This window comes from Magnolia sinica, chromosome 7 (genome assembly GCF_029962835.1).
Source record: "Magnolia sinica isolate HGM2019 chromosome 7, MsV1, whole genome shotgun sequence".
Lineage (NCBI taxonomy): Eukaryota > Viridiplantae > Streptophyta > Magnoliopsida > Magnoliales > Magnoliaceae > Magnolia > Magnolia sinica.
In genome coordinates this window covers 95445576-95470043 of record NC_080579.1, presented here as the reverse complement: position 1 = coordinate 95470043, position 24468 = coordinate 95445576, and the positions used below count along the sequence as shown (strand labels likewise).

Sequence of the window (24468 nt, the reverse complement as noted above, 5' to 3'; positions counted from 1 at the left end):
GGTGCTTCAGGCCAGCATGGTTTATATATTTCATCAAAACCTGCTCAGTGGGCGTGACTTACAACATGGTAGCCCAAAGTGTGATTGGGTGTTTCACGCACTACATAAAAGAAAACGTTGGAGATGAGGGGGCCATCAAATGAACCCATCACCAAAATCTGGTCCCTTTTGTTCATAATTCTAGCCCATTTGTAAACTGAACACTAATATTTTATTTTCTCAAGAGGAAAAAACTAGGCCAGCAACTGTACATTTGATCTAGGCCATTTACTTGACAGGAACCACAATGAACGGTCATACCATAATATATTGCCTATTGAGAATCTTAGGCCAGCTTTCGGCAGTTATTTGCCCAATTGTGTTGTAGAAAATTTCTGTTATTCCAATGGATTGTACCATAATGAAAAGCATTGCATACAAGCATCAGCCTCATGGAATACACGGATATTTGAATATCTTAGAACATAAATATTTCATTTCTCTTCTGCATTCATTTATTTAACAACAGAGATTCTCACTGACCATACAAAAGGTGCGTTAGAAACAACAGTCCAGATTGAACCACCTGCAGTGGGCCTTCTAGATGAACAGCTCAGATTATCACTTAGTCATGAATTTTGCATTCAATGAAATCCACCACCATAGGTCATGGAAATCAAGCATTGAGGAAGCTTCCCTTGATGAACAGCCCAACTGAGCACTTGTGGAAAAAGACGAGACCCGAAAGGCCATCTCGAACCATTCCTACTTTTCCACCATTGATGCACAGGCCCACTCAGGATACCAAAAAGGTGTGTGAGAATGGATGAAAGCCAGTGCGAAAATCATTATAGACTCTCCGCCCAACCACCATTGCACCAGGATGGCTTTTTGCTGCAGACATCAGAATTTGGTGGGGCAGATTTCTGATTGAAGAGGAATTACAGAAACTGTCTCAAGAGTTGGGGTAGGGAAATAAGTATCTCATGCATCCTGCATTATAATGGCACATGAATCAGTAACGACGAACACTCCGCAGCATACTAATGGCATAAGAAACATCACCTGTTAAGGGTGCATTTGGATTAACTATTGAATTTAATTAGCAATTAGAATAGTCCAATAAACGCAGAAGGGAATTGTAATTGCCTTGCATTTTTTTTTTACACACGCGCACACCCCTACACAATGCAGGGCATTGTAATTGCCTTGCATGGGACTCAATGCAATTGCCTCTATTCTAAATTATGCATAGAATGCAACTGCTTCTATTCTCAATTATGCATAGAATGAGATTGATCCAAAACTTCAGTATTGAGCTACATCTGCAGCTCTATAAAGAAATGTCATTCTGAATTTAGCCAATATCATTATGACCAATTCTTTGGCAGCAGCTCTCTCAGCACCCTTAGCACATAGCTCCGTAATAATTGAGTAAACTCAATCAAGATCCAGCCTTTAAAACCTACAGATATGCTGGCAAGAGATCCAAGCCCTGAACATGCTGAGAGTCCAAGGGACAGAACTGCTAACATTAAAGGATTAGAAGTACGAAAATTTAGCCACCATCTAGATTAAGATTCAGTCAAAATCCTAATCGAGACTCAAATGTCAAGACACGGTAATATCTAATACCTGAAGTATAGTATTACCAGTTCATGGTAAGTTGAGTCAAATCTCGGTGGATTGACATGAGTCCTAACAAGTTAACTGGATCTTGGTGAGTGTTGGCCAAATTGAGTTTTTGTAGAGTCAAGCCAAAATCTGATCAAGTCGAGTTTTTTTTTTTCCTGAGTTCTTGAACTATGGAACGTGTCTTATAAAAGCAGAAAATGCTAATCAACATCTTAAGATCTTAGAAGCAAACCAAGAACAAGAAATACAAGAAGCAAGAATCAAGCATGGATCATTTGTACCTGTATTAAAACCCTAATTTTGTGTGGCGTAGTATTGTGGAGCCAACTCAGGTAGCCACAGCGGATCGATTCTTGTTATATTTCGAACATAATTATGATTTGTTCGCACCAATTCATTGAAAATAATACATTCTGGTTTTGTCCGAAATAAAACTGAAGAAGGGTGGATTTGAACTAGCTGACTGCTTGCCATAGCCCTGTAAAGTAATAAGACTGATTTCAAAATGGAAAAGATGAATTCACTACACAAGCTAGCATTATATTGGCATGCAGAAATTTATAAAGAAAAACAAAATAGTAATAACCAACACCTAACAACACATACTCTGAAACAGTGAATGAATGATATTTTTCTTTGAAAGGCTTTCTTTTTTATTTCGTCTTTTTAAAAAGAAAAAAAAAAATTATTCAAGTGGTAAGGCTATTTTATTGACACTTTCAAAGGAAGAAAACAACATTGTACAACTTTTTTTTTTAATAACCCAACCCTTCAAACCTCTTCTTTTTTCCATTCTATTTATTTTGCCAGAATAAGCAAGACTCCCAAAAGTTGACAGATCTTTCAGAAGGAATGCACATCCTATTTCTCTTCACCCCTCCTTAATACTCCACAACCCTTCTCTGCCTCTTCAAATCCTTTCTTTTTGCCTTCAAGATAGTCCACTTTCTTTTCATTTCAAAAGTAAAGATTTATATCGTATCAACTTCTTTTACAGCCCATACTTTTGATTTCCTCTCGGAATGACTGTGCCAGAGGACATATCTTGAGCATTTCCAGTTTGGACATAGAAGTTGAAAATAGTCCCTTTTTTTTTTTTTTTTTTCTCACAGATAGAGGTTTGCGATTTTCTGTTACACATGCCAAGCCTAGATTGTGTGCGAGGCACTATGAATGGTTTCCCTAGCACCAAGAGAACAGAGACAATCTTGAGGGCAAAGAGAAATCTTTGATCCAACAAAAAATAAATAATATATAAAATCATACAGCAGTTCGAAAAAAGAAAGAAAGATGAAAGGAGAACTTTATCGATGATGTTTGCCATCTCTCTTAAAAGTGTCCAACCCATGGCATTTATCAACAACAAGATTAGGACACTTTGTCCATCGGATTATGAAATGTTGTGTCAAGGAGACCCAAGTGTCCAGCCCAGCAAAAGCCAAAAAGAAGTGTTCAGGTGATACTTTGTTTGTTTGCTTGTTTGTTTTTTTGTTTTTTTGTTTTTTTGAGAGGTACAGGTAATATTGTTCCACATGCTTTCTTTTAACAATGAAGTTGAGTGTTCACAAAGAAAGCAGGATTCACATGAGGGATTATCCACATCAGCAGATTCGATATCTGCAAGTCCATGAAGGGTACAGTGATTGGAAAAGTGATAGTTTAAAACAACACTGGGGCAGTTCCTAAGTGTTTGAAAATTTTGGATTTGATGGCACTGTTTTCATCAGACATTAGGAGCAAGAATGATGTCTTCAAATCTGAAAATTACAGAAATAGGCCATGTGTTTTTATTTTAACAGATGACAACCATTCCACTATTATAACATCCTCATCTTTTCCAAAACACTTCAACAGCACAAACACTTCTTTCTTAAGACACGCAGTCTTAACTCCTTTTTTCATTAGCCTTCAATTCCACACAAACACAACCCTCACTAAAACAATCAAGATACAAAGAACACATAACATTCAGATTTTCCCCCCCATTATCCTACAGTTCCATACCTGTATGATCCATCAGGCTGTTTCAAAGCAGCATTTAGGAAAAAAGATGCAGCAAGACATCTGCAGAACTGCACCATATCATCCCCACATGAAGAAATATGCAGACCCAATTGTTTGGCATGCCCTTGAATTTGGCTGCAAGAAGGCAGATATACGAGATAATTAAAAAAAAAACACACACACAAACTCAGATACAGGCATACGCTGCAGTGTCGGCAGGGCATTGACGCTCAGCTAACAAAATTTTTTTCAGAGTAAGGAACAGCATCAATCATGCTGTATACATTGCGAACTGCATGAAGAAATGTGCATTTCCGGTTGTGAAGAAACAAAGATTTGTGAAGAAGCTCAGATTATGATCTGAGCTGCCTACACAAGTTAATTTCAAATGAGAAAATATTGGGTCCTGAGCATTAGCAAACATATAGTTTGCTGACGTGCAGGATACTATTTTTGTGGAGCCCATGTTCAGTGTTCCAAACCATCAATCTTATGGTCTCCAATGTGGATTGGGGCTGCCCCAGAAACCCCCAACATCGGATGATCCTCACCCTCTGATGTTCTACCATTTTTACACGGGACATGGACCAATGTCGTAAATTTTCTTTTAACCATCTGTTTATAGGTTACCTCTTCCAATATGCAATATTACCACAGCACCCGCCACCATAGTCGGCCCATAGGAGCAAGAGGTCAGATCACCACAGCCTGGGTGCCACATGCACAGGTCCGGCAAGTCAGGAAACTACGCCTTTGTTTGTGCTCAAAACTCTCAAAATTCCTCTTTTCAAATACCCACTGGATTTCTTTGAACTACCAATATTGGCAGCACTAGGGAAAACCCAAACGAAATCCGATGCCCCGAAAACACGTCAGAGATTCTTGATGGGCACTTCCAGACAGCTATTTCACAAAACCTTCTCTTTGTTTACACAAAACAATTTATTGATGACAAGGAAAACCATGTTAGAGGCAAATCATGCCCAATAAAAATATCATGATCTATTAATTGCGATTAGAAATTATATAGTATTGATATAGATTTAAATATCATAATCCTATCCGTAGGATTATATTTGTCCACATATTGTACTGAAACTAAGATGTATGTTATAGATAATCTTACAATATTATCAATTGATTAGCTAGTATGGATGTGTTAGCGAGTGTATCCAATGGTTGTGAATTTAAAAGTCAGATAATTTGTGTGAGCGTGCATGACAAAGATGTCAACAGGTCGGGTTCAGGTCAGATATTGGTGTAACTGTATCCAAAGCGAAAAGACTTCCATTCAGGTCCTATTGGGTTCAAATATGGGTATTAAATCTGAATCTGATGATTCGAGTAAATTCGTCAGGTCCTGTAGGATACAATTTTGAGCACGGAATATGATTTGTTATGGATCCAGGTGATCTGATTCAATCAAGGCCCATATTGGTCCTTATTTGTGGCCAATTGTTTGGTCGGGCCCATCCAAGGGTTTGAATTCCAGATCCAGCCCAGAAAAGGTCCACAGAACAGTCCAGACGTTGCCTTCCTAACAGTTCAGGTTGAAGATCAGGCTATCCCACCGTTGACGTTGAGCTGATTGATGATCTGGACCAGGTCAAGAGCTTCAATGACATATTAGGGCCAATTCAATGGTCTAATGGGACTGTGGAACCAACATATACAATCATATAGCCCTAATTGATGACCAGTTGGATTGCAAAGCCTCTACTCCCAACCATACAACCATAAAAGCCCTATATTGGTGTTTTAAAGCCAAGACTGGATGCGGCAGTTGGGTGGTTTGGATCAGAAACAGCCACCAAAAAAGACCGGGAATCCTGGGAGTCACTGAAAAATGCCAGCACACCCATCAAAGCTCGACCCACATCTTCTACTAGAAAATCAAAGGCTCTAACCACGATGATAGCACCAAATTGCTTGTTAATTCCTTCTCGTTTTCATAATTACAGATCGAGTATAGTTTGAGGCTGAAACAGGCCAGGGTGGGTCTGACCAGTTGGGCCCATGGTTGAATTGAAATGTCTGCAGAAACAGGTCAGGATCCGATCCAGAATTTAAAACATTGCACTACATACAAACCGTGTGGCCTCTTTTGAAGGTTCTTTTTTGTCAATGGTGCCGAAAGCATTTCCCCAATGAACTCTGTGTGTGTGTAGAGAGAGAGAGAGAGATGCTCACCTGCGCACCTTCTTACGTGAGCACCCATGCACACCTTTGCACACGTGTCATGGGCATAGAATCTGAACGGTCCACGTGATGCGGCACCCCTTGAAACTCTATGGGCCCAATTTTCAGCCTGATCCAAAACTCTAGCAGGCCATAGCAAAGAGAAATGCCAATCAAGGGAGGAAACTGTTTCCTTTTGCCATGGCCCACCAGAGTCTTGTATCGGGCTGAAAGTTGGGCTAGTGAGGTTTCAAGGGGTGCCGCATCACGTGGACAATTCAGATTCTGTGCCCATGACACGTGTGCAAAGGTGCTCATGTAAGAAGGTGCGCAGGTGAGCATTTCTCTCTCTCTCTCTCTCTCTACATATATATATATATATATATATATATAAAGTATTAGATCATAAGGCATACTAGAAATTAGTCTATGAGAAACAGAAAAGCACTATACAAATAGTATATAGATGATACAAAAAAGCAAGAAAAATGTGGCTTTATATTGAAAATATCTTTTTGTTAACTATAGAAAGGCAAGAAAAATAGTTACTTATAGCGTGTTAATTCTGCACCCATTACGGCAAAGTTTCACAGATATGTAACCTTATTACTAGAGGAAAAAAAAAGCATATATAAACCAGCAATGGACAAGTCCATATCATAGGTTCTTCATATCAGTCATTGATACATCGATGAATGTCACACGGAAAAAATCATATAGGATGCTTTTAGCAAGATTATGTTAGCCCAACCTGTGAATGTCTCTGGCATGCCTCAGGGAACGGCTATTGATGAAATTTTCCCTGCACCATTTGTTCAAGCGTTTCTCAGTTGTTTTCTCTTTACTGTTTGCCATCTTGCTCTTCTGCAAGCACTCTGCAGATGCCCGATATACATTAACCAATGTGATGTGGTCTCCCTCTAGACTGGAAAAAAGCTTCCTCGCAGCTCTTGCCTGATTTCAAGAGAAAGTGGTTATCACCAATTAAAATATGATTTTCAAACAAAAAGGAAAGCAATACAGATGTATTGAGATAAGTATCTTAAATTCAAAATAGGATACAAATGCAATATTATGCAACTGGAGAAGTGAACTCGCCAACAACAGTATTTTCTAAACTTGTCATTTGCATGGGATGAAGGAATGGATGCCATATGGCTGAGAATTGTACAAAGTAATCCAATGTTTAAGAAACTGATTCAGTGATTCATAAACGGTAATGGCGGCACAAACCACATGCTAATACCTAAAGCTTTTAGCAATAGGAAAAATGTATCCTTGAGTTGACAAAATCTAACAAAATATTGAAAATACTGCAACTTCATGAATAATAAATCATATGTAGTTATAGTAAAGGATTGGTATACTTCAATGATATTTTGGTCATAGCAAGGAAAGTTTGTTGTCCTAGATACTTGATGTTTGTGTCCAACAACACCATAGCTTCCATGAATAGTGTGCATGCACATGTGATAGGACCAGATATGCATACCTCTTCCAACTTTTCCCGAGGGGTGTAAAAGATCGATTCCACAGAGAGCACCGCAACAGTGATCAACATTTCTTCCAAACAGTTGAATTCACTAGCTAAAATGAGTGCCTTTGAGTACATGGGGTCTAAGGGCAAGCTGCCCATTTGACGCCCAACTGGTTCTGATAGTTTATAATCGTTGGTCAGAGCCCCTAGTACAAATAACTGCTCCAAAGATTTCACAATAGCCATCCTGTTCACATCATCAAAGCCTCAGATGTTGCAATAAGTTATTCAAATGACTTGAGAGCACATGGTGATTGATGATAAACTATTTTACAAGATTGTGAGGTTAAATCTAGGTATTGACTGCGGAAAATTTCCAAAACATCCAGCACATTTGAAGTTCTTCTAACAATAGCCAAATTTTACCATGCGTCTTGACAGAAGACCTAGTGATTCAAAGTGAATGGCCATGAAAGTTTCTTTCTCCAGAACAAGTTATAAATCAAAAATAAAGAAAAACTACCCATAAAGTTCAGGCATATGAGATCAAATCATCATCAAAGCCTTATCACAACTAATTGGGGTCAGCTACACAAATCATGTTCCACCATTCCACTATATCATGAGATTTACAAATATCATCTAGTACTCTAGTTGTTTGAAGGATCCAAGTTCCATAGGCTTAAACAGTAGCAATGCCAATCTCAAATTTCACCAATTCAAATACTGGAAACATTTGTAGGGTGTTTAGTGTAACTTAATGTTCCAAACTGAACAAAAGGGTCATCATCATCATTATAGCATTGTCCCAGCTATTTGGGATCGACTCACAAGCCCTTATAATTACCAAGGATTTCCCTCACAAATATTGCATATGCCTTCACATCTAGAGTTATTCTCGCGCTGGGTACCAAGTATCGCAGGTTCTTCATGAAAGACAAACTTTTTGAGTTTCCCTGGGATTTTTTATTAGTATTTACCTTTAGGGCTCGATTGGGCGCTTGTAAATGGAGGTAAATGGGAAATGGAATTGGAGGTAAATGAATTGGGAGTAAATGACTTACTCGAAGTTATGTTTGGATGAAAGTAAATAAAATGCATTGAAATTCAAAATATTCTGTTTGGGTGGGAGTAAATGGGAGGAATTGAAATGCATTTAAAATTTTCAATATATTCATGGGAACACGTGATATTCTAAATAAGCTTTAATATCCCAAATTAGTGTACATATATGATATTTGAAAGAATAATTATAATAAGCCCATTGAAATATATACTTTAGACAAAAAAAAAATGAGGAAATTCCAAGCCTTAGGTGGACCACAAACATAAGGATTACCAACAAGTGACTTGTCAATGTTTTTTAACCGTACATTTTGATGGCCAACGTTTGGACGGTTTGGATCATTCTACTGAAGTGAACTTAGTGATGTAGCTTACATGTGGCTTATTTTGGAGTATCATTAGCATGCCACGTGTACAGTGGACATGTGCATGTCAACACCTTTGTTTACATATGCGACTCTCCAAGGGAGCCTAAAAAGGCATTTACCCCCATTTACTCTCAAATCTCTCTGTAGAGGGAGGATTTAATTTAAAGCCCCATTTACCCGCAAGTCATTTCATTTACTTCCATTTACTTCCATCCAAACACACCAAAAAAAGCTATTTACTTCCATTTACCTCCATTTACTCCCAATCCCTCTCATTTACTCTCATCCAAACGGTCCCTTAGAATTCTTGGAAACTTTTAAACAAGTTAAATCTATTTCCTCATTGCCAACCCCAATCAATGGGATATGGCTTAGATGATGATGACGAAATCTATTTCCTCCAATGAGAAAGAAGTGTCATTCCAGCTAAACTCTCTTATGGTTCATGAAATCGAAGTTATTTGGGTTGTCATAAAAGAACATTAGTCAACTAAATCTAATCCATCACTGACGTGCTGGCTAATGAAGGGGTTCCAAAGACGGCGGTTTTTATTAGCAATCCCTATCCACTGTCTTGATGATTTTTAATATTTTTCCCTTTTTATTTGTGATTGAATGTCCGTGTTTCTGATAAAAGGAACAATAAAGAAATGAAAAGAACATTACAAGCAATTTTTTTATTCAACAACCATCCATAAGCAGGATTTTGTTTCACCTCGAAGGCTTTTCCATGAAGTCAAACCCGATAATATCATCAATGCCTAGAGCCTTAAGCTGTAGTACAACATTTGAGAGGTTGCACCGCTTGATCTCCGGGACAGTGGAATCCACAAGTTTACTAAATTCGCTCTCAGGGTATAAGCGATAGCACTTGCCAGGTCCTTCACGCCCTGCACGACCACTGCATTAAACATGCATGAATCTTCTGTCAAGGAACAGAGGATAAGATCTCATACAATATGCACAATCAGATAAGCATTGGCTGAAGGAACCATATTTATTACAACTGAAAGTACCAATAATTGCTGGCCTGGTGCTTGGCAAGTAAAAAGAAGCTCAAATGATCCACAAGATCACAAGCATAGGCATATAACAGGCCATTGTGCTGAATGGAAGGGGAGAAAAAACAAGTTCGAAATGGTTTCTCAGAAAGCACAGGGAAACAAACATTGGAAATGAGATGTTCTCTTTATACACTAAACTTCTTGCTATAATGCAAGGATCTGCTAGAAAAGTTTCTTTTTAAAAAAAAATGATGCATGAGATCATAACCGTAGATGAATTTCGGGGGGGGGGGGGAGGGGGTGGTGTTGTCTTGTGTAAATTTTTTTCTTCAAAAAGTGCAACTTATTGCCGTTTCATTTGAAACTATGATCAAAAGTGCATAGAAGCTATGAACCGTATTCAAGCAATATGATTTCAAATGTGTATAAGCGAAACATGTAAAGAAACCATATAAAAGATCATAAATCAAATAGGGGGCAATAAATGGTGACAAGTAATTTTTTCAAAAATTGTAACTTACTGCAGGTTTATATGTATGCATGTATAGATATAGATATGTATATATGTATCTATGTGTGTGTGTCTATCTATCTATCCATCCATTTATCTACACACACACACACACACACACAGAGAAATGCTCTCCTGGGAACAGGTTCTCATGGGAACTTCGTGAGAATTTTTGACACATGATGTGGGCACAAAATCCAGAAAATCCATTTGTTGAGTCACCTCATGAAACCCCCTGGGCTAACTTTTTGCCCCAATCCAAAAAACTAGCAGGCCATGGCAAAGTGGAAAACCCCAGGCCCCAATAGATGAGTGGATCTGTCGATCTGACTGATTTTCATACTGGGCGATCTTCCTGGAAGAGCCCACCTTATGCATGATTTGGATGTCCTATTGACATTAAATGTAGGAGTATGAGATGGGTTGGATATGAAGTTCATGTCCAAATTATATCTGAAGATTACACATATATACATGGGCAAGACTCCTTGGATAGTTCACCACCATTTTTTTAAATATGTTGGTGACTCAAAATCCCTCACATGTGGGGAAGAAACAGAAGACGGTTTCGGAATGCGAGCACCTCATCTTTCGAGATTTTTTGTAAGGCGAGCTTTTTTGTTGTGGAATGTGCTTCCTCCATGAAGTTAGTAGAGTCTTGTAATTTTTCTCTCCTTGGGCTGTAGGTTTGTGTTCTGGTTAGTGCGCCATCTTGGCACCTTCTTTTAATAAAAATTCAATTATCTTTAAAAAAAAAAAAAAAAAAACTCACACAACACGCTCATATATGGCTATCCAAACCATCCAAATTGTGGGCCTCGTTGTGGATGTAGTATTTGTCAATTCTAACCATCTAATTGATGGCTATCGAATGGATGGTTAAAAGTAAAATAATGATTGCTCCAAATTCCATGGGCAAAACCAAATGGTTACTATCACCTTATCAGCATAATTTTTCGGTTATGTTCCATCCATAATTGGGTCAAAGACTTGGATGATTTGGATCATCAAAAGAAAGTGTGTCACGTGCATGTTGAATGAACTATCATAGGAGTCCAGCCCTACATACATATGTGTGTCCAGTACACCTACCTCCGCTGAAGAGCTTGTGCTTTTGAGGTTGGGATGATAATCAGTGCTTCCATCCCTGTGAGTGGGTTGTAAGAACGAGCCTTCACCAATCCAGGATCTATAACATACTTGATTCCAGGGATTGTTATTGATGTCTCAGCAATATTTGTTGCCAATATGACCTACACAACCCAGCACAAATTAGGCGCTGCATCATGTATGGACAATTTAATTTAAGTATGCAACAAAGACACGCATTTAGGAAAAGTACATAAAGTTGGACATGGTTGGACATACGGCAATTTCTAGTTTTAATTATTATATTTCGTTTTTCTATTTATCTGAAATTACACATCATCATCAGCATCATCTAAGCCTCCTCCCAACTAATTGGGGCCGGCTACAGGAATCCTTTTCCGCCGTGCCACTGTATCAAGGGACATAACTTTGATTGGACCATAGGTCATTAGGTGTTTTCTTACTACCTCAACCAGCGTTCTTTTGGGACTTCCCCTTGCCCTTTTAAAAGCTTCAACTTGTACCAACTCACTCCCAACCAGCATAGTTCTTGGTCTCCATTGCACATGACCAAACCATCTAAGTCTACTTTCCCTCATCTTGTTACCTATTGGTGCTATTTTCAATACCCTCGAATGCACACATTTCTAATTTTATCCCTATCTTATCACTCATCCCTCTCAAAATCTTCATTTGCAGCTAAAACTCATCCTATGGACATGTTGTTCCATAACTGCCCAAAATTATGTCCCATCAAGCATGGCTAGTCTTATAGACATCCTAGGAGGATGAGGAGACATTATGGTTTAACTAAGGATATGATCCTTGATAGAGTGGATTAGCACAATAGGATTCATGTAGCCGACCCCAAATAGTTGGGATAAGGCTTAAATGATGATGACAATGACAACATACAGTGCCAGGCTGCCAACATCAGAAGAATACTCTGTCCATACTCCATGCATATCTTGGAGTGTCATGCACCCCCCAAAACACACACACACACACACACAGACACACACACACAAGGAGAAGTTCAAGTAAACATATATTTATCCCCCTAATTGTATGCTGCCAAAAAAGAACAATAAGATATTTCAATAAAAAACTACCTTGCGAAAGCCAGATGGGGTTGGCCTGAAAACTTTCATTTGCTGCTCTGAAGGAAGAGATGAATATATAGGAATGGTTAAAATCTTTTGACTGCCTTCGGGTAATTGTTGCACCCGCTCTTGGACTAGTCTTTCTGCAGATTCAATCTCTTCTTGCCCAGTCAAAAATACAAGTATATCACCGGGACTCTCCTCCAAATGAATCTAACACACAGAAGTAGAAAGGAATGGACACAATCACCACAATTTTATATAACTGAGTATCACAACTGAATTGCAAGGAAACAAGGTTCAAAAAAATGATCCACAAAGAAAGTTCTGAAAATTGACCAAGTACTCAAAACTAGTGTTTCAAATAGCACTCGTAGCGTAGCTAAATAGCGCAAATCCCCTGTAGCATACACTATAGCTACATAGCATGTAGCATTTGTAGCATATGCGACAATGTTTTTTTTTTCTCTGTTTCTTTTTTCTTTTAAATGGTGTAAAACTCATATCATGATAAACTTAAAATGTAAAGTTAAAATCAAACCCTTCTTTGTTTACTTTCACTTAAAATGGTGGTGATCCTTTGTTAAAGTTGGTGTGAAACTCACACATTAAAAAACCCTTAAAACTAAACTTGAAAGAAAAAGGGTTTTCAAAAACCCCTATTTGTATTGATAGCATTTGTATTGTACTTAATACTCCTAACCTATGGGATTTTTATTTCTTTTCTGGACATGTAAGTTGTGACTTGCAATTTCAATTAGACTATTAATAAAAGTGGTTTGCTCATAAAGTTGTTGATGTGATAATTATTTGATTTGGTTTATAACTTTATATATTTGGATTGGGTTTTGATAAGCGATAATTAATAACTTTTTTCAACATACTTATACTTGAGAAATGAATTATCTTTTAAGCATTTTTATATTTTTTTGCTTCTTTTTTTTTTTTTCTTATTATTTATCATGTTTTTCCTATTTTTAAATTAAAAAATAGAAGTATCGTGTAGCACATGCTACACTCTATAATGGGCTAAACACTCTGCAACACACTACCGCTATTTAAAACACTGCTCAAAACTTCACCAACTTGACTAGACTCAATCAAGAGTATCAAGAAATTTTGACTTTAAAAAAAAGTACAATATATTGTTAATGAATTCATTAAAAGAAAGATTCAGTACTTGATAAGGTTTAAAGTTAACTCAAACTTGGGCTCTCATTGAATCCTTATCAAGTCAAGTTTTTTCTAACTTTCCTGAGCAATGCAGACAATGTGGAAACTGAATACAGAGTATATGATAGTTATAGAAGACCGAACTGTCAAGTGTACCTGAAAAATAGTAATTAAGGCCGCATCCAGGCAGTCTGGCTCAGCATGATAAGTATAAAGTATATCTACAGGGTGTTGTCGCCCTTGAATATGAACAGCTCTAGCACCACCAAAGTACTCAGAAAAACCTCTCGCATCCAAACTAGCAGACATTATAATCAACTTTAGAGGAGGAACTTTTGGACCCTGGCATGTCTTTAGATGACGGTGGCATCGAGCATTGTCTTCTTTATCAATCACTCTCCCATTGTGAGCATTCATCTTCCCAGAATTATTTTGTTGAATGGTAGATCGTGACCTTGCATTTTGTACATCTTTCAACAAGCCTAGCAACACATCAGTATGGACTGTTCTCTCATGAGCTTCATCAACTATGATGACAGAATACCTAGACAACAAAGGATCCAGTAATGCTTCCCTGCAAAATTAAAAATCATAAACTAGTAAAAAACTAGCTTGTAGATCTTCATATTTCAACTGAAAATGGCTAAAAATCCTAATCATCATGATTCATGACATCTCCATCAAATTGAAAGAGTCGAGAATAATACTGAAATGTTTTTACAACCATAATTCAGTAGACAATAAAATTTGCAAGAATGCAACAAAATTTATGAGAAAAAAGAAGAAGAAGAAGAAAAGAACACTTCATGTTTGACTCATATATTGATCAACTATATATTCGATGTAGAATAATTCAACTTACCTTTCAAAATAATAATAATAATAATAATAATAACAATAATCCAACTTCTAAACAATTGGTATCCAAGGTCCATGGTCGGCCTGTTAAAATTGTCACTGGCGGCAATTGTCAATAGCTAAAGAAAATTGCCAGCAACCACCATGTCAATGATCAACCTATAGGATTTCTAATAAACTTTCCTGCCCTTTTGAGGTAGGGTATTCTTGGAGTTGACCTAACAGTCATCCCATTTTTTTTTTTTTTTTTTTTTGAGAGATAACAAAGACTTTTCATCGAAGAAAAAAGAGAACAGGGGAGGAACCAACCCGCTGAGATAGTGAGTCAGTTAGCTCCATACAAAAGCAGATTACAATCTTTTAGAGGGATAACGATGGATGCCCATTCAAAAATATAAAACTGAACCCTTTGCAGAATGGAACCCAGCCCTTTAGATTCCCCTCTAAAGCATCTCCCATTCCTCTCTTCCCACACCGCCCACCAAATAGCCGTGAGGGAGATTCTCCAAATAATGGATTTTTCGCTTTCCAAAGGAAGCACCATGCCAGGCTTTTAGCAACCACCCTGTCGAGTTTGGAAGAACCCAAGAGACTTGAAACCAGGAAAAAATAGAAGACCAAATCTGGGTTATGAAGGGGCAGTGGATAAACAGGTGGTTGACTGATTCTGCATCCGCCATGCAGCATAGACAGATATTTGTAAGAATCATACCTTTTTTCCTCAAGTTATCTACCGTCAACACTTTACTCTTGCCTACCAGCTAAGCAAAGACCGCAATCTTCGGGGGAATCTTGTATTTCCACAATTTATCAGTCATCACTTCTTCTAACACCTGAGGGATCCTGGTGGTGAAGTTATATAAGGATTTAACCAAGAAAAAGCCCGATTTGTCTGGAATCCACACCAACCTGTCCTTGTCTGACTGATTTGGTTTACCAGCGCTAATGCATGAGAGGAGAGCCGCATACTCTTCGAGCTCCCAATCTTGGAGATTTCTTCTTATGGGGGGGTTCCACACAATATCATTACCATGAATATCATAACTGTCAGCCACCGATTTGGATCTGTTTGGGGCTAGGCGATAAATGTTAGGAAATGCACATTTGAGAGGTGCTCCCCTATCCAAACGTCTTCCCAAAACTGAATTTTGTCTCCTTTGCCAATGGAGAACCGAATGCCTTTTTGAATCTCCTTCTTCATGCCTAGGATATCTTTCCATAGGGCCGAGGCCCTATAAGCTGAACTTTCTCTCGTCTACCACCCCACTTTTGAATGACCATATTTACTCTTAATCAAACAATTCCAAAGAGTATCTGGTTCATTTCCAAGCCTCCAAATCCACTTCCCTAAAAGAGCCCAGTTCATGCTCTTGAGATCCCTAACACCTGCGCCGCCCTTACGAACATTCTGACACACCGTCTTCCAATTCACCAAATGAAATTTCTTCCTGTCTTCCTTTCCATGCCAGAGGAAGTCCCGTCTGAGTTTTTCAAGCTTGCCCAAGATCGCATTCGGGCATTTGAACAGAGACATGAAGTATAAGGGCAAGTTAGAGATGACCGCTTTGATCATGGTGAGGCACCCCTCCAAAGATAAGTACTTTCATTTCCATCTAGCAAGAAAATGCTCAAATTTGTCAATGACTTTGTCCCACAAAGACTTTGGAGGCATTCCTAAACATAAAGGAAGACCAACAAAGGTAGTCGGAAGATTTCCCGTCGGGCAATCGAAAGAGCCCGCAAAAAGAGAAGTCTCTGCTTCTTCCATATTAACACCAAACATCTTGGACTTGGAAAGATTGACTTTGAGACCTGACACCGCCTCGAAACAGGGAATGATCGTGCGCAAGTTACTGATTTTGACCTGATTTGCTTCGCAGAAGAGGAGAGTGTCATCTGCAAATTGAACGTGAGAAATAGGAGCATCCATCCCTCTGATTGCGCACCCTCCTATGATACCAACTTCTTGGCCTCCTTTCAACATTCTGGAGAGGGCCTCCGCGACAATAAGGAAAAGGAAAGGAGATAGAGGCTCGCCTTGCCGGAGCCCCCTTGAACTTCCAAAGAAGCCTTTGGGGGAACCATTAAGAATGATCGAGAACATGGCAGAGCTAACACATTCCTTAATCCAGAGGCGCCATTTAGCCCCAAAACCCATCCGTTGGAGCATGTATGGAAGGAAGTCCCAATCAACATAATCATATGCCTTTTCAAGATCTAGCTTACATAAAAGTCATCCCATATGACCCAACTGGGATTGCATCAATCCCTGCTAGTTAGGAAGAACCCGTGCTCAAGTTTGGATCTCGGTACAGATCCATTGGCATGGACAACCTTTGTAACGTGTCACTTTTGGCTTTTGCTAGAAATTGATGACGTAGGCCCACCCATCGACTTTGTTGGAAGTTGATGATGCTGGCCCACCCATGATTCCATATCATACCACATTGTTACCGCCTTGATCTTCATCTTCTCATGAGCCGAATATGTTATCTTGTCCTTCACCCAACGTTGATCTTCAATTGTTTGTTCCATCCATGATTGAGTGATTGATGTGTCCGCATCTGCTTCAATGTACACCTTATTGACCATCACTGATCCATTTGTTGACAAATCCATTGATCCACCCCATCAATCCACCATCTTCATCATCTTGTTAAGCATCTTCATTTGTGGTGTCATCTTAGACGCTACTAACAATGGATCTTTGATTTGTTCTTTGAAATTATTAAATTTTTAGGAGCACGCAAAAACATCTCAACATGATGCGAAAGAACAAACAATGCGGGCAATCTAAAGATCTATCCACCAATTCTTCAATTAGCAATATCAATACAAGAACATAGCTGGAAGAAAAACATGATTACATTTGTTTACCATCTAGTCTTCTTGTTTCGCATTAGCCATTGGCTGACCTGCTAATTAGTCAAAGTTATTTTGGACCACGATGGGCACAGTGTGCCGTAAAGGCCGTTACATAAAGATAACGGTGGCAACCGTTACACGTTATGGGGTCGTAATGGCTATAACAACCGTTATGCCAAAAAAAAAAAGACCTATAATTACCATTAACGGCCCGTTACGCCCCCTGTAAAGGCCACAACAGCCTTGCAATCATTTGTTGTAAGGTAGATACAGGTTTACAGATTTTTTTTTTCAACGTTATGGAGCAAATATAGGTTTTTCAGGTTTTTATTTTTAATAAAAAAGAGAATGTAACGGCCATTATGGGGACCGTAACAGCTATTATGACCCGTATCGTAAAGGTAATGGTAGTGGCCACTATGGCCACCATTACCATTGCGGAATACCTCGACGACGGGCTAGAGATGGAGCTATTGCTCGTAATTTGAGAGGGAAGAAATATCTCATCTCCCCCATCTTCTTCCAACCTTCCAATTTCTTTTCCCAAGGCACTCACATGACTTCTAGAGTTGGATCAACCATAGAAGCACATGCCCAAGCAATCCGGTTGCTATAAGGTCCAAAATCTTATTCCATTCAAGGGATTGACCAACATTCACCAACAAACAGATGAAATTCTCCATATGCAGATCCCCCTAAAACTCAACCATTTTAATTTTTATTACCCCTTAGGTATAGTCACAACTAACAACTCAAGATCCTCCAACTGATCGCCTCTTCTGCCAGGGGGTGATCAAGTGGAACACCATCAAAATTGTATTCCTCTGATTCCATACAGTTGCCTTTTCCTCATCCACGAGGAGGCTCTCCATGGTGTTTTATTGGTGGTGCCAACACATTCAATCTATTTGATATTTCTTTAGTGACTCCTAAAAATTGATCTTGCCTTCTTCTCCATTATATTTCTCTCTAATGTCAGCCATAGATGACAAAGATGCCCACGGATGAACTTGTTCTTACGGAATTCGATGTAGGGTAGTAAGGTGTCTGTTGGAAGAGAGAACAAAGAGATAGATCAGATTTCTGGATTCCCGACAAAGAATTCAAGAGAATGATTTCTACAATTTTCCCCTTTGCAAGAGTAGTTCTAAATAAGGGGGAAAAACTCAAATTTGATTCACTATTTCATGCCATATGGCATCTATAAACCATACCCTAACCTAAATTGATTCTTAGCCACTAAACTCTAGTAAATCAAAACCTTGATTATCCCTTAAAATGATCCAATTTGTAGGTTATTATAACATTTTTGTAGCAACTAATATAAAAGGCATTGTAGTGTGCAAGAACACACCCTTAAATGACTTCAAACATTTTTTCCAGTGATGCCGAAAAGAGTAAAAGAACCATTACAGATTGATGCCCCGACACTAATTTGACTAGATTTTTGTTATCCTGATTGTGCCCCCTAAATACATTATGAATGAACTACAAGAATTTGTTAAAGCTAGGTGTTTTTTGTTCACATCTACTCTTGAGATATATTTATTTAAAAATTAAAAAAATTAAAACATTTTTAAAAAATAAAAATAAAATTTGCAAATACTATTCAAGTGTTCCCCTACGCATCTTAATCTCTTCTCCTCTCCGTAACACTAGCTCTTTGATCATTTCACTCTCTACATCTTACCATTTTCCCCTTTACCCTTGTCCCACCGAATAGTCATTTTTTCCATGTTTCTTAATTTACTTCAATTTGTCAATATACTTGACTATTTTCTAATGAATAACTCAGCTGATTCTGCATTGACTCGATTTAGTAGTCTTGCCTAGGCCTTTTGTCAATCTAAGAGGCAGTTTTTTAGTATTGACACATAAATGCTGAGAGTAACATCAACAACAGATTAGATAAAGCTTTACAGTTTATGAAATGTATGAGTGGATCTATAATGTAATCATTTCATAAGATCACCTTAGTAAAAGTCCATCAGTCATGTACTTGATCCTTGTGGAGCTGGAAGTTACATCATCAAATCTAATTGAATACCCAACTTTTTGGCCTAACTCCACTCCACATTCTTCTGCTACGCGTTTCGCAACAGTAACAGCAGCAACCCGACGTGGTTGTGTGATCCCAATAACTCTTCCATCATGACAGAAGCCCCCATTAAATAAAAATTGTGGCAATTCTGCAGGGAACATAACCAAAATGAGCAACACTCATGTATGATAATTTCCAATAAATTGTCAAGATTCCACATGGAGAAAAAGAGAACAAATAAGGTGAATCAGAGGAATACGCACTATATTTCTTTTGTTTTTTATCTATAAAAATGCCTGTGAGACGGGTCATGATTTCCACATGTTTTTGTCTGCCTTTTCTAGAATGCCACTAAGATGGCTTAGGATTTCGATTGTTCCTCCCTCCTGTCTTTATCTCATTGAAATTGGACAAATATACTTTAGGGCTAAGAAAAGAGGAAAGATGGGCCAAATATCCCTATAATCATGTATATAATTTCATAGGATGTTTATCTTTCAAAATAAAAATCATAGGATGTTTATTGGTGATCTAAATATGCAGTTTACGATGTCTTTGGAGTTTGGACATACACTTCAACAACTTATCCAGCCCAAAAGAATTTGAGGCCATTCACCGCTGTAAAAGGCAATGCATTTGGAAAGGCACAGAAAGCCTCAATGCCTTAGGGTGGTAGACCACTTTTCCACCCTAAATCGATCTGCCTGTTTCATGTAGAAGATGAAACAATCAAGATATCAATTTTGAGTGGAACACATTCCCAAGGCACCCAAGCACAGCATTAAGGTTTTGAATGGTCTAGAAAGTTTAAAATGTGACTATGCGAGTGAATGTTAGAGAGAGAAAATCAAAAGGTTGTAGGCCTCTAGGTAAGCATGATGCGAGTGACTGTTAGGGCATGCTTGTTTGACACCGAAAAATCATTTTAATGGGTTTTTGTCTGATAGGTGTGTCAGGTCTTGTCAAAACCTGTCAGAATTTCTACCAATAGTTCAGATTGCATACACTTCTGCGGCCCAACTCTTTCTCTGATGGGCTGAATTATCCAGTTCAGGCCCTTTAACATGATGGTGCTTCCTGTGGAAAGTTTGGATCCCACACACATGTAAGTCTGTGACACATTCATAAACATTAGAGAGGTAGTAAATCACTGCCTCCCCCTAATGATTTTTGCAAAAAAAAAAACAAAAAAACAAAAACAAAAAAACAAAAAAAAAACACACACACACACACCGGGAGAACTCTTGTCCTCACATAGCAGTTGTGTGGCAGATATGAAACCCAACCATTTTCAGGTGTCACCCGGAGATGCCTTTGGGGAACTTAGAAGTTGCTTTCCCAAGGATTATCTCAAAGGATGAAATTGAAGGTGATTGCAACTCATGTGGTGAAAGGGACTCAATAAACATGAACAAGTTTGGGCCTTCTTTCTTTCAAAATCACACTATAATTCATTTCATTTTATTTTTCTTCATTTTCATTTGATAAGGAAATGAAAACTAAGATCACCAAAAAGCATAATTTCATCACATGTCATACAAAACCATTGCTCTTTTACACCACTGAACCTTCTAGGAAACACCGCAACAATACAAACAACAGATTCATGAGTCATAACAGTTATTCTACTCAAAATTGGGTGACTTTTTAAAGGTACAAGACCAAAAGGTACAACAAATGGTGGATATACACACTAGAAAGCATAGAAAACTTACGTGTTGTTTTCCCACTTCCCGTTTCGCCAACTATTATTAGTATGTCATTCTTCCTCACTTCCTCCACGATTCTTTTCTCAACTGAAGAATCAACAATTAAAATATTGTCACTTAGATAACGAAGAAACCCCACAAATTCTTTAAAAAAACACATTTAAACATCCATTTGATTAGTATTAGTACAAGAAGGAGCTATCTTTGTGTAAATTATCATGGACATGACTTGTTTGTCACAAACAAACAAATAAAAACTTTGAGCTCAACAATCAAAACCATATGCATGGCAAGCGCTGATGATATCTGGACCATTCATTGGGTGGACCCTGCAATGCAGGGCCCATACCTCAAGAAACAATCTGCCCAGGTGATCCTAACCATCCACTCATTGCCCTACGAATGGGCACTAAACACAAAAAACAAGTACATAAGCATGTAAGCAACAGTCCATAATCAACGGACCAAAATTTCTTGTTTAGAGGGACGCAATCATCTGAAAGGTGTGATTTTGTAGCTTTAGACTATCCTCTGTGAGGCCAGAATGATGAACGATTAGGACCTCATACAAGTTAACCACATCCAGGCTTTTGGAACACAGACATATGATTCCAATGTCTGTATTGCGGATCAACAATCGTTGTTCCCATCATTTAGCATTTACTCTCCATGAATGGTAATAATACAAGTGTAAAGGGAAGGTTGCATCTATCAGCCAGCATGGGTATAGATATCAATTCCATTGTCATGTACTGAAATGATTTACAGCATATGCACATACCTGACGCAATCGGCAGTGATTTCTTCTGTTGGGCAATCAACTGCTTCCTGGGAACAACAAAAATTCAAAGCAAAGTTCAGAAGAGAATGTTAAGTGTGCTTTGCTTGCTATAGATGGACAGAGGCTTCCCGGTCCATCCGGTCCGTTCATCAGGCAGAACATGCTTTGAGCATTGTACTTGACCAAATATCTGGCCCATCCACTCATCAGACAGGCAAGGCTTCATGAGGAAAAAACAGACGATCAGGAGAAAGATCAACGATCAGTCTATATCTAAGATACACATGTGGCCTACCCGATGAGCTGACTGGTCTGATTCTTTTGGGTCAGGTCATACTAATAGAACGTGACCTACACGGTGGACGGCCAAGATCAAGCGAATGTGCACCGCGAGGGAGTAGAACACTATAGAGATAATACGAAAAAAATATATATCGAAAAGAAAGAGATACATGTACAGAAACCCTAGAAAAGAGTGTATACTCCAGCAATGAGACGGAACTAGGGTTTTGAGGGTTTATTTTTTCATATACCTTCGGAGAGAATCGTCTCTGAAGTTGGTTTGGGACTTCTTGCCGTTGGGTTGTGGATTTTGATGGGAGTTTTTTATGTGAGGAAGTTGGGAAGAAGAAGAAGAAGAAGCAATGGAAGGCATTTTCGACTGAAAGAGCGAGAGTGAAAAAGCAGGGGCCGAGTAAGAGAGGTCCGGCCGAGCAGTCAAAAGAGTAGCGAAAACGCAGGGTTTCTCGCTCGCTCGCTCGCTCTGTGTTTGTGTTGAGTTGTAAACGAAAGCGGGTTGTCTACCGGACCCGCCGGAGCGGATTTCCCGGGAAAGCCTTTCGCATGAAGTTCCTGTGCAAGGATGCTGGGTGGGGCCTAATACAATGTATGTGAGAAATCCATTCCGTCCATCCGTTTTTAGAGATCATTTTAGTATATCATACCAAAAATTATGTGGATACAATACTCAAGTGGGTCACACGAGATGGAGAATTGGGGAAAGAAATTCATACCGTTGAAACCTTCCTGGGCTCTACCTTGTTGTTTATATGCTATCCAAACCGTTTACAAGATCATTATAAATTGGATTAAGTGAAAAAACTAAAATTATAGCCTGATAGGAAACTTTTATGGCCATAGGAATGCTTCAACGGTTCTCACTGAATGTCCACTGTTTCCACTTGTATGGTCCACATGAGTGTTGGATACAGCTCATTTTTGTTCGCACGTCCTAAAATGATCCGGCAAAACGTATGGACGGGTGGATTTCTAAAAAAAAAAAATCTATGTGGGCCCACGCAGCATCCTTGCGCAGGAACTTCCTGACAAAGCCCGCGTCCGCACCCGCCATCCCCGGGCAGGACACTTGGGGCCCACCAATATGTTTTTGTTTTATCCACGCCGTCCATCCGTTTTTTCAGCTCATTTTAGGTTAAAAGCCAAAAAATGGAGCAGATTTAAGTCTGAAGTGGACCACACCATAGGAAACAGTGGGATAATAACACCCATCCACGTTCGTAGGGCCCACAGTGATATTTGCCATCCAACCTGTTCACGACGTCACACAAATGTAGATGAAGGGTAAACACAAATATCAGCTTGGTCCGAAGCTTCTCGACTTCTGTGATCCTAAACAAGTTTTCAACGGTAGGCATTCAATCCCACAGTTTCCAAACAGCATGCTAAAGATTTTGAGTTGTTTTCGGTAGAACCCTATGTTATTCCAAACGGTTTACATGAACTGACAGTATACTCCCCAGTGGTTTAAGAGCATAGCCCGACGCATTCCATGCTGCATTGGTTAGGTTAGGTCCCTGACCCTTACTGTGGGCCCCATCTTCATGAATGTATTATATATCCATGTCATTCATCCGTTTCGGCATATCATTTAGGGCATAGGCACAAAAATGATGAAGATCCAAATCCCAAGTAGACTGTAACACAAAAAATAATGGTGATTACACATCAAAAACATTTTATGAGCCACAAAAGTTCTGGACCAAAGCTAATATTTTTATTTTTTTTCCCTTCATTTATGTTTGTGTGACCTTATCAAATAAACACTGAAATTATTATAATAGGCCTTAAGAAGTTTTTAACAATAGCATGTTTACTATATTACGGTCCACTTGAAATTTAGATCTACTTTACCTTTTAGCTCATGCCGAATAAACAATATGAAATATAGAATGATGGGCCACATAGTAAGGGCTGGTCCTTCTTTGTGGGGCGCACCTAATATGCTTGAAATTTAGGCTTCTACTCCAGGGCCGTCAGGCTTGAAATTTAAGCCCCAACATGGCCCCCGGGGCTGATGCTCTAGCCTGCGCGCAGCCCAAGGTGGGTTAAGCCCGAATGGGTCTACTCAGCCCATTGACACCTAGCGGTGTCAACGGGCAGGGCCAAGCTATATCTAAGCCCATCACATGTTTTTCAACTTTGGCCTAAATCCGGCCTCAGCTGCTAAAATAGTCCAGTTTAAGCCCAGCCCCTAATATTAATATAGGGCCTGCCTCAAGCCCAAGCCTGGTGGCATGAAACGGTAAAAATATCCACAACAGCATCCAAACAGGGAATATTGGAGCGATGGGTTGGGGGTGATATTGTTGCAAAAAATATTGATTTTAA

General features: G+C 38.9%; 1 protein-coding gene and 1 long non-coding RNA gene across 2 annotated transcripts; one reads left to right on the top strand and one right to left on the bottom strand.

Moving 5' to 3' along the window:
* The first annotated feature begins 151 nt into the window (after window positions 1-151).
* Window positions 152-792, top strand: LOC131251820 (uncharacterized). Its single transcript, XR_009174037.1, has 2 exons — window positions 152-607; window positions 646-792. It is a non-coding gene; the product is annotated as an uncharacterized LOC131251820 (long non-coding RNA).
* On the bottom strand, window positions 448-22622 carry LOC131251819 (pre-mRNA-splicing factor ATP-dependent RNA helicase DEAH10). The gene is made up of 13 exons (XM_058252781.1): window positions 22374-22622; window positions 21841-21887; window positions 21066-21146; window positions 19282-19498; window positions 13743-14160; window positions 12423-12626; window positions 11314-11474; window positions 9422-9607; window positions 7289-7520; window positions 6548-6750; window positions 3619-3753; window positions 1896-2092; window positions 448-972 (listed from the first exon to the last, which is right to left on the bottom strand). Exons 1-12 carry the CDS (start codon window positions 22493-22495, stop codon window positions 1909-1911), a joined length of 2190 nt encoding a protein of 729 aa, XP_058108764.1. The 5' UTR covers window positions 22496-22622; the 3' UTR covers window positions 448-972; window positions 1896-1908.
* Between the last annotated feature and the right edge of the window lie 1846 nt (window positions 22623-24468).